Source organism: Oratosquilla oratoria, chromosome 17 (genome assembly GCF_046742065.1).
Source record: "Oratosquilla oratoria isolate Oo_2021 chromosome 17, ASM4674206v1, whole genome shotgun sequence".
Lineage (NCBI taxonomy): Eukaryota > Metazoa > Arthropoda > Malacostraca > Stomatopoda > Squillidae > Oratosquilla > Oratosquilla oratoria.
This window is the reverse complement of record NC_134793.1, coordinates 43,006,118-43,016,751: the sequence shown is the minus strand read 5'-3', so window position 1 is coordinate 43,016,751 and position 10,634 is coordinate 43,006,118. Positions and strand designations below refer to the sequence as shown.

The 10,634-nt window shown below is 49.0% G+C and overlaps 1 protein-coding gene across 1 annotated transcript; it reads right to left on the bottom strand.

Moving 5' to 3' along the window:
- Positions 1–954: 954 nt before the first annotated feature.
- Positions 955–6,591, bottom strand: LOC143034629 (uncharacterized). Its single transcript, XM_076200967.1, has one exon. The coding sequence runs from the start codon at positions 5,362–5,364 to the stop codon at positions 1,309–1,311; it is 4,056 nt and encodes a 1,351-aa protein (XP_076057082.1). The 5' UTR covers positions 5,365–6,591; the 3' UTR covers positions 955–1,308.
- Between the last annotated feature and the right edge of the window lie 4,043 nt (positions 6,592–10,634).

Here is a 10,634-nt window from a genome sequence, read left to right as displayed (position 1 = left end):
GACATAGTAGCAGGTTATCACTAGTTAACCGCTACATACTTTCCCCTTCACCCTTCTTTCTCTTCTCCGTTCTCATTTTCCTCTTTCTTCTCCTTTTTTATTTTGATTTTCCTATCTTTCTCCTTGCTTCGCTCTTCCGTTTCTCTCTTTTCTCCACCTTCCTCTTTCCTCTCTCCCTTCTTCCGTACCTCTTCTTCCTCCTCTCCCTTCTCTTCTTTTTCTTCTCCCCACTCTCTTCTCTTCTTTTTCTTGCTCCTCATCCCTCTCTCCTTTCTCTTCTCGTCTTTCCATTCTCTTCTCCCACTCTCCCTTCCTTTCTCTTTTCCCCTCTCTCTTTTCCTCTCTCCCCTCCACCTCCCCTACTCCTCATTTCTCTTCCTTCTTTTCTCCCCTTTCCCTTCTCCCCTCTCCAATTTTTTCTCTTCCCTTTCTATCTCCCTCTCCTTTATTCTTTCTTCTCCCCTCCTCTCTTCCTCTCTCCATTTTACCCTTTCTATTCCCTCTACTTTTTCAACCTCTCCCTGCTCCGTTCCTATCTCTTCCCACCTTCTCCTCTTTCTCTTGCCTTTCACCCTTTTCTCTTCTCTCCTCTTCCCGATTCCTTCCTCTTTTCCCTTCCCCTCCTCCCCCTTTTGCTCTCCTTTCTATCCACTCTTGCATTCATCACCCTTCTCTCTTCCCTCCCTCTCCCCTCCATTCTTCTCTCTTCCTCCTCCTCCCTCCCTTCCTTCCTTCACACCTTTGTCTCATTTCTTTCCCAAGGTCCTCTTTAGTTTATAGGATTTAGAACCAATTTCAAAAACTTTTTAACGTTACCTGCAGTCATTAGGTGAGGATTTTATTTTATGTAACAATTGATTTACACTTTCTTTTCCCAGGATACCATTCAAGTGCCAAAAAATCGAATTCATTATCTTGGATAGTAATACGCATATTTCAGTGGTTTTTTATTACAGTTATGGTAAAACAGATTGGCTTGATGCCTTATTTGATAAAATGAAACATCACTGTGGAACTAAAAAAAGAGCTAGATTACAATGAAAGTGCTAAGTTACAATAGAAATGGAACATGTACAGTTTTCAGGTTTTCCTAAGATAAATGCAAGGCTATTCTGTAATCGAGAAAAAATACAGGTATTTGATTTAGCAAACTATAGATTAAATCGTATTGATGGTTTAGTTTCATGACTATGGGCACATTTGTCACCTGAAGACAATTTTGGGACTGACGTTTATGGATTAAATCGACTTACTAGTTTATCGATAGTATGCCACAAAGGAGGAAAGATGTATTACAATAAAATCGATTTAGTCGATTTTTTGCACCTGAAGAATTCTGAAGACTTCTGGGTGCTTCCTTCGGAAGTGCCTGATCAGCTTCTTGCTCTCGGGTTTTCTGAAGGCCTCTCCACACACGGCGCATATTCCACGTCCTGGAAGATAGAGAGACTGAATGTGCTTCGTAAGGGTCTTCCTGTCACTGAAGAAGATTCTCTTGGTGGTCAAGTGTTCGCTGCTAAAATACCCAGTTCGCTCGTAACTGAAGGTGCGTCTTTCCACTTCCTTCTCTTTGCTGAAGGTGGTCTCTTCGATGTTGAAGGAGAGCTCCTGGCTGCTGGTGTAGTTTTCGTCTCCATGGTTACCTTCTCTGGAAAAAGTGTCCTTGTAGTAGCACTTCTTTTTCGTGTAGAATGTCTCGCTGCTGATGTACTCTTTCTCAGTGCTCGAAGAGTTCTCTTCCTCAGAGGTGCTACAGAAGAGACGCCCTCCCTCGTCCTCCAGAACGTGTGCCCTTGTCATTTCGCACTCGACGCTGAGCCGATGGAGGCAGAGATCGTCGAAGCGACGGAACCTCATTCCGCAGGACCAGCAGCCGTAGGGTGTGTTTCCGAGGTGGCTCTTAGAATGCTCATCCAGCTCCTCTTCCATGGCAAAGGAGCTTCTGCAGACAGAGCAGACATACAACAGGAGTTTGTCGCTTTCACGCGCGTGTTTCCACACTTGAGTGGTACTGGCGAACGTCGTACTCTGGCAGTAGGAGCTTCTGTTCTCTGGGCAACCTTTGGAATCTTGCCATCTTGGGGAAGGCAATGGACCAGTCTCGTGGTCCTCTTGGTACACTACTGACAAAGGTGACAAAGGTTCAGACCATTGGGGTTGAGGAGGACGAGCACTCGAGGACAAAGACTCACAAGATGTCGAGGGCGAGGTCTGAGCTTTACCCGAGGACGAAGGTTGAGATGACAAGGGTCGAGGTTGAGTTTGAGCAGGTATTCGAGATAGGGTTTGGCTTGGACTTCGAATTGTGGTCATGTCCAGTGATCGACGCGTGGTCGAATCCGGCGTTCGACGAGTAGTCGTGTTCAGAGATCGACAAAACGTCGTATCTTGCATTGGATGCGTGGTCGAGTCCGGCGTTTGACGAATTGTTGTGTTCAGTGATCGACGAGTCGTATCTTGCATTGGACGCGTGGTTGAGTCCGGAGTTCGACGCGCGGTCGAGTCTGGCGTTCGACGCGCGGTCGAATCCAGCGTTCGGCGTGCGGTCGAGTCCAGCGTTCGGCGCGCGGTCGAGGCCGGCATTCGAGGGGCTGCTGGTCGTCCTTGAGTTCGATTCTCGGTCGGGCGGGGCCTTTGGGGTCCGAGTGCGACGGGCCAAGGAGATTCGGCTTGGGATGATGTCTGAACGGTGTTCGAGACCGTGGATCGAGGCGTGCTCGAGTCTGAGGTTCGACGAGTGCTAGGGGTTGGGGTTCGACGAGTGCTAGGGGTTGGGGTTCGACGAGTGTTCGAGGCCGGGGTTCGAGGTGTGTTTGAGCCGGAGGTTCGACGAGTGCTCGAGGCCGAGGTTTGCGGTGTGCTCGAGCCGGAGGTCCGATGAGTGTTCGAGACCGGGGTTCGATAAGTGTTCAAGGCTGGAGTTCGAGCTGTGTTTGAAGCAGGGGTTCGAGGGGTCCTTGAGGCGGAGGTTCGAGAGGTGTTTGAGGCAGGGGTTCGGGGGGTACTTGAGGCGGAGGTTCGACGGGTGTTTGAGACCGGTGTTCGATGAGTGCTCGAGACCGGGGTTCGAGGTGCACTCGAGACCGGAGTTCGAGGTGTGCTCGAGCCGGAGGTCCGATGGGTGTTCGAGACTGGGGTTCGATGGGCACTAGAGCCGGAAGTTCGAGTGTTCGAGACCGGGGTTCGATGAGTGTTCGAGGCCGGGGTACGATGAGTGTTCGAGTGTGTTTGATGGGTGCTCGAGGCTGGGGAACGATGAGTGTTCGAGGCCGGTGTTCGGCGAGTGTTCGAGGCTGGGGTACGAGGTGTACTGGAGCCGGAGGTCCGATAAGTGCTCAAGACCGGGGTTCGATGGGTGCTCGAGGCAGGAGTATGAGGTGTGCTCGAGGCAGGGGTACGAGGTGTACTCGAGCCGGAGGTCCGATGAGTGTTCGAGACTGGGGTTCGATGGGCACTAGAGCCGGAAGTTTGAGTGTTCGAGACCGGGGTTCGATGAGTGTTCGAGGCCGGGGTACGATGAGTGTTCGAGTGTGTTTGATGGGTGCTCGAGGCTGGGGAACGATGAGTGTTCGAGGCCGGTGTTCGGCGAGTGTTCGAGGCTGGGGTACGAGGTGTACTGGAGCCGGAGGTCCGATGAGTGCTCGAGACCGGGGTTCGATGGGTGCTCGAGGCAGGGGTACGAGGTGTACTCGAGCCAGAGGTCCGATGAGTGTTCGAGACCGGGGTTCGATGGGTGCTTGAGACCGATGTTCGAGGGCTGCTCGAGAACGGGGTTCGATGGGTGCTCGAGGCAGGGGTAAGAGGTGTACTCGACCCGGAGGTCCGATGAGTGTTCGAGACAGGAGTTCGAGGGCTGCTCGAGACCGATGTTCGAGGGCTGCTCGAGACCGGGGTTCGGAGAGTGTTCAAGACCGGGGTTCGGAGAGTGCTTGACGCTGGGCTTCGGTGAGTGCTCGAGGCCGGGGTTCTATAAGTACTCGATGCCGGTGTTCGAGGGGTGCTCGTGAGTGGTGTTCGAGGGGTGCTCGAGGGCGGGGTTTGAAGGGTGCTCAAGGACGGAGTTTGAGGGGTGCTCGAGGACGGGGTTCGAGGTGTGATCGAGGACGGGGTTCGAGGTGTGCTCGAGGCAGAGGATCGAGGAGTGCTCGTGAGTGGGGTTTGAGGTGGAGTAATAGGTGAGGTCTCTGGTGGGGTTCTGTACGAGGTCGGAGTTGAGGTTCGAGAAGTGGTCGAGGCCGGAGTTCGAGACGTGACCGAGGCCGGGGTTCGAGACGTGACCGAGGCCGGGGTTCGAGACGTGAGCGAGGCCGGGGTTCGAGACGTGAGCGAGGCCGGGGTTCGAGACGAGAGCGAGGCCGGGGTTAGAGACGCGGCCGAGGCCGGGGCTGGAGACGCGGCCGAGGCCGGGGTTCGAGACGCGGCCGAGGCCGGGGTTCGAGACGCGGCCGAGGCCGGGGTTCGAGACGCGGCCGAGGCCGGGGTTCGAGACGCGGCCGAGGCCGGGGTTCGAGACGCGGCCGAGGCCGGGGTTAGAGACGCGGCCGAGGCCGGGGTTAGAGACGCGGCCGAGGCCGGGGTTAGAGACGCGGCCGAGGCCGGGGTTCGAGACGCGGCCGAGGCCGGGGTTAGAGACGCGGCCGAGGCCGGGGTTAGAGACGCGGCCGAGGCCGGGGTTCGAGACGCGGCCGAGGCCGGGGTTAGAGACGCGGCCGAGGCCGGGGTTCGAGACGCGGCCGAGGCCGGGGTTCGAGACGCGGTCGAGGCTGGAGTTCGAAGTAAAGTCGAATCCAGTTCAAAAGTCGTATTCAAAGTGGAGGGTGAAGGCGAACCCGAGGGCGAAGGTCGAGGTGGGCGTAAGGCTGAGGGTGACGTAACCAAGGCTGAGGAATGAGGCTTGTTCGAGGGCGAGGGTCCGTTATTGCTCGAGGTCTTATGTGGAGAGGGATTAAAAGTCAAGGTATAGGATATGCCCGAGGACGAGGTTCGACATGGGCTCGAAGATCGGAGTGAGTTCGAGGGAGAAGTGTCACAGAGACTATTTCGTTTCGAGACCGAGGACCGATGCCGTTTCGAAGACAAATGCTGAGATGTTGAGAGTGACAAGCGAGGCCGCTTCGAGGACAATGTCGGGTCGAGTGGGTTTGAGGAAGACGTCGGCTCGGGCGAGTTCGAGGACGAAGTCTCGAACGAGTGAGAAGACGACTCTATCCTCGAAGGTTTCTGGATGGGAGAACCAGGAACCTCTTCATGCTGGGGTTGGATTGCGACGTCATCGTCGTGGTACAACGGAGTCGTGGCCATGGCTGTGGTCCATAGAGGCGGGACATCGGAGAACGAAGGAAGTCTAATAGCGTCTGAAGTCATAGTTGGGAATTGCGAAGTGGAACGGGTTTCCAAGTGTGGAGTCTGGGCCCTGGTGTACCTCCCTGGGGGGATGAAGGTTGGGATTAAGGGGTGTGTGTGGGGGGTCGTAACGATGTGACGTCGTTCGCACGTAACACTTCGAAGTCCTCCTTGCTTGGGTCTCGAAGAGTATTCGTGGACCTTGCCCTTACTGTGAGTTCATCTCTTACGCGGATACACATACAGATACAAACGCGGACACCAAACTAAGTGCACGTTCAACAAAGGGAAAGTACTAAACAGCGGAGGGCTCAAGTTGAGCACACACAAGGGTACACGTCACGTACGCAGAAGGGATTGATAAAGGAGAGCATGTGGAAGGTGCTGAATTAGAATTTCCTGCAGAAGGGGCCGCCGCAGGCAAAGTAGCACACACGCTGAATGTATTCACGTGAGTATACAAAAGCAAGAGAAAGTAGCACATGCAGATAGTGCTGACGAGGCAGCTTAAGCAGAAGCAGATGCAGACATACACACAGAAGGCACTGATTAAGTACTGCACGCAAAATAGGCTGTCAGTAATACAAATTGGTGCTGACAATGTAGTACAAGCTGAAAGTATACATAGTGTAACAGAGCGAAGAAGTATCGTACACAGACAACACTGACAAAGTAGCTGACAAAACGATACACGGGTGACGCTGAGAAGTTAACACACGGGTGACGCTGACAAGGTGACGCAGGATAGGCACTGACGAGCTGACACACAGGAGACACTGGTGACAAAGTCCTATGCACAGCGTTGTAGAATTAACGCGGATGCTGACAAAATAACATGCAGAATACACCGACAAAGTAGCTCATGCGGAATACACTGTGTACCACATTCTAATGTTAAAGCATATTACACATACAAAGGGTACTGGTGGAATATCAGACGTAGGATTGAACAAGGAAGGGACACGTGCTGTTCATTAACTCGCAGGATCTGTTCAAGGAACACGTCCAAGAGGAGGTAAAGTGGTACAAATCACGGTACGGAGGCGTGAACAAACACACAAAGACGCTGAGGGCTGAACACTCTCCCGCCTTTAAACGTTAATAGTCATTTCACGTTTGACAAACACTAAATAGGCGTAGCTGTTCTTTGTTGGGTAAAAGCTGGGAACTCGAGGATCAAAAACACCCCACCAAGTTCACTCCGAGACTGAGCTCAGTTGGGTAGAACATGAGCGACTGACAGCTTCTAGTTCTAGGCCCAAAGGCTATATGTTTACTACAAGATAGGAAAGAAGACGCTTTGTCTAGAGGTGAAGTGCCGTATTACAGTACTGCCATCTGTTGAGTGCACGATAAACAACAAACCAGTACCAGATATTTCCAGTGATGAATAATAGCTATTTGTTTTTCCTCTTTCTGAAGAAAAAATAATCAAATGTTGTGGTCTGCTATATCTCTGGACCATGATAAATATGCTCTTTATAAATTAGAGGTGTTTGTTAACTTAGAAAGTTATTTCTATCGTGATAACAATATAGTGACTTGATAAGAACGAGTTGTTTGTGTACTACATTTGAATCTATTCGTATGATTCTAATAAGTACAGCATCTGTATTTGTACATATACGCATATGCCTCACATAATTAAACGTAAGTTGAAACATAAATATGACATAATGTTCTTTATTTTATTTGTAATGTTACATATTGATGATCTACATCGAAGAAAGTTAAAATGGTCTCAATTGAGTCTTTTAAGTTTTGAGGTTCTAAGGGATTTTATTCTGGCTAATGCTAGACGGTTTTATTTTAAGATATCAACACTGAAAAATTTTCTTAATCCTAAATTAAGTCATCTTTATATCTTCAGATGAATTTTAGCAAATCATATTTTTCTATGCTATCATTGGTATGAGAGAAAATGCCCTACAAATGAAGTTATCATTCTTTCGCTTGTTCATTAATAGTAAAAATTTTGTAGCATTGTATAATATTGTTTATATTTTTGTTTATTACTCCATATTTCCTGCACAAGATTTTAAATCAGTATCGATAGGCAACAACATTATGTAATTATTTGTCTATCTATACACTAAGGGCCTCTTTCTCCCTTATAAAGTAGGTAGCTAGTCATAGCATGCACCCATTCCCACCCCATGAGGAAAGATATAAACACATATATCTATGGGGTTTTTATTGAAAATTTTACCTTCAAGCGAAATAGGTAGACTATCCCATATCTTCACCTCTTTATCTCTCCAAGTCTACGGAGCTACTTAGTGTAGGCCTTTACGGAGCTGCCAAGTGTAGGCCTTATGGTCCCTTGCAGTCTCTTTCATTCTTATGTTCTATTGTAAGTCTCCATCTCTATTGAGAACCAGCAAAGGACTACTCTTAGGTAGCATTATATGCAAGGGTTGAGGGGGGTGGAGGTGGGAAGGAGGGTTAAGGATAGGATAGGGATCAAGAATTAGTGTGGGAGACATGGGTAAGGGTAGGTATATAATAATTGGTAATCATAGCTCCAAATTTTGCAAGAGTGGGTCTATTAGCTACATGAGATGGCAGATAATTCCACTCTTGGATACAGTGTAGGCATTTTTACGTGCACCAAGGATGTAGCAGAACATTTTAGGTAACTAAATAACACCCTTGTAGGAAAAAATATTAAACACAATAAATAAAAGCAGTGATATGACATCTGCAAAAACACATATTTAATGTAAATCGAATATATAGAAAATTGGACATATGAATCAAGACAAAACAAACATGTTGTTTAAACAAGAAACAGGACAAAAAAGAAACATGCTGATTAAACACAGAACGCAAAATAAGAAAGAATATACAGCAACCACCACCACCACCACCACCACCACCACCACCACCACCACCACCACCACCACCACCACCACCACCACCACCACCACCACCACCACCACCACCACCACCACCACCACAACAACAACAACACCACCAACAACAACAACAACAACAACAACAACAACAACAACAACAACAACAACAGCAGCAGCAGCAGCAGCAGCAGCAGCAGCAGCAGCAACAACAACAACAACAACAACAACAACAACAACAACAACAACAACAACAACAACAACAACAACAACAACAACAACAACAACAACAACAACATGAGTGCACGTTTGAAGTCACCGTTCACCTTTGGCATACATGCTTAGAAACTATATAGAAAGCTATTACTGCAATTGTTTTGGCGGCATGAATAATTCATCGGGATTCCTTCCCTTCCCTTACCTTTCCTTCCCTTTCTTTCCGTTTCCTTACCTTTCCTTCCCTTCCTTTCCCTTCCCTTCCCTTCTCTTCCGTTTCTTCTTTTTTCATTCCCTTCCGCTTCCTTCCCTTTCCCTCAGTTTCTCTTCCCTTTCCTTTTCTTTCCACTCCATTTTTCTTCCCTCCTCGTCCCTTCCCTTCCCTACCCTTCTCTTCCCTTCTCTTCTCTTTCATTTTCTTCCCTTCCCTTCTTACCTTCCCTTGAACTATCGTTGCCTTTCCTTCCCTTTCCTTCAGTTTTTCTTCCCTTCCCTGGTTTTAGGACTGGTAGAGGCTGTGTAGATCAGATCTTTGTGGTAAGACAGATATGTGAGAAAGCTATAGGAAAGGGGAAGGATGTTTTTTTTGGCTTTTATGGATCTGGAAAAGGCTTATGATAGGGTAGACAGAAAGGCACTGTGGGAGGTTATGCAGATTTATGGAATAGGAGGAAAGCTTTTGGGAGCTGTCAAGAGTTTTTTATGTGAGTAGTAGAGCATGTGTTAGGATTGGAAATGGAGAGAGTGAGTGGTTTGAAGTAAAGGTGGGACTTCGTCAAGGATGCGTTATGTCGCCCTGGCTGTTCAACTTATACATGGATGGGGTGGTGCGAGAGGTGAATGCTAGGGTAGTGAGTCAGGGATTGGAGATGGTTAAAGAAAATGGAGAAAAGTGGGAGGTGAGCCAGCTGTTGTTTGCGGACGACACTGCGCTTGTGGCAGGGTCAGAGGAGGGATTGAGGAAGTTGGTGGCAGAGTTTGGGAGAGTATGTGATAGAAGAAAGCTAAAGATAAATGTGGGTAAAAGTAAGGTGATGAGATGTACAAGGGGTGAAAGTGGCAGTAGACTGGAAGTGAACATTAAGGGAGAGCGACTGGAGGAAGTGGATAGTTTTAGATACTTGGGTGCAAGTGTAGCAGGAAAAGGTGGAGTGAAGGTGGAGGTAGAATGTAGATTGAGAGAAGCGAGTAAATGCCTTGGTGGTTTAAAGAGTGTAATGAGAAATAGACATTTGGGAATGGATGCGAAGAGGAGACTGTATGAAGGAGTGATTGTGCCAACAGCACTGTATGGGGCAGAAACGTGGAACATAAGAGAAGAAGAGAGAAGGAGTTTGAATGTGTTTGAGATGAGGTGTCTGAGAAGTATGGCGGGGGTTACTAGGCTAGATAGAGTGAGAAATGAGGAGGTGAGGAGGAGAACAGGGGTGAAAAAGGATTTGGGAGAGAGGGTTGATGAAAGAATATTAGGATGGTTTGGACACATGGAAAGAATGAGTGAAGAAAGACTAGTAAAAGAGGTATGGAAGGCAGATGTGGAGGGAGTGAACATGAGGGGACGTCCTAGGATGAGGTGGATGGATGGGGTGAAGGGGGCTTTGGGGAAGAGGGGAATGTCTGTTGAGGAAGGAAGGGAGAGGACGGAAGACAGAGGTGAGTGGAGAATGGTTGTATATGGATGATGTTGTGATTGCATGAGGAGGAATGGGCGGGGGGTGGGGGGTGGGGGGTGGGGTAGTATGTGTGAGTAAATTTTGACGCAGCCCGAAGGGATTTCTCCCCGTCCTCTCCTTATATGCAAAGGGGGACGGAGAGGGGGGGTCGCCGATTAAATGAAGCGGCCTTGCTGTGGATGTACTGTGTCTTGCGACACTGCTTCTGACCCAGGGCGGTGGGCGGGGTGCAGGGATGACCCGTCATCCAGGAGGTGCTCAGATGAGAGGAAGGGTGGGAGGGGTGTGGAGTGTATTTGGGGATGAAATGGGTGGGAGTGTTTTTATGCCTTTCCCTTTTTGGCTTACCTCCCTTGGAAGGGGGAAAAAGCCTTGGTATATGTATGTATGTATGTACTTTTATTTCCTCTCCACTCCTTTTCTTCCCTTCTCTTCCTTTCCCTTTCCTTCCCTTCTCTTTAATCTTCATCTCTTCCCTTCAACTATCGTTGCCTTTCCCTCCCTTTCTCTTTCCTTCCTTTTTCTTCACTTTCCTTCACTTTTTCTT

Excerpts from the sequence above, each read along its gene's own strand:
- LOC143034629 (XM_076200967.1), bottom strand. The coding sequence starts at position 5,364 with ATGACTTCAGACGCTATTAGACTTCCTTCGTTCTCCGATGTCCCGCCT.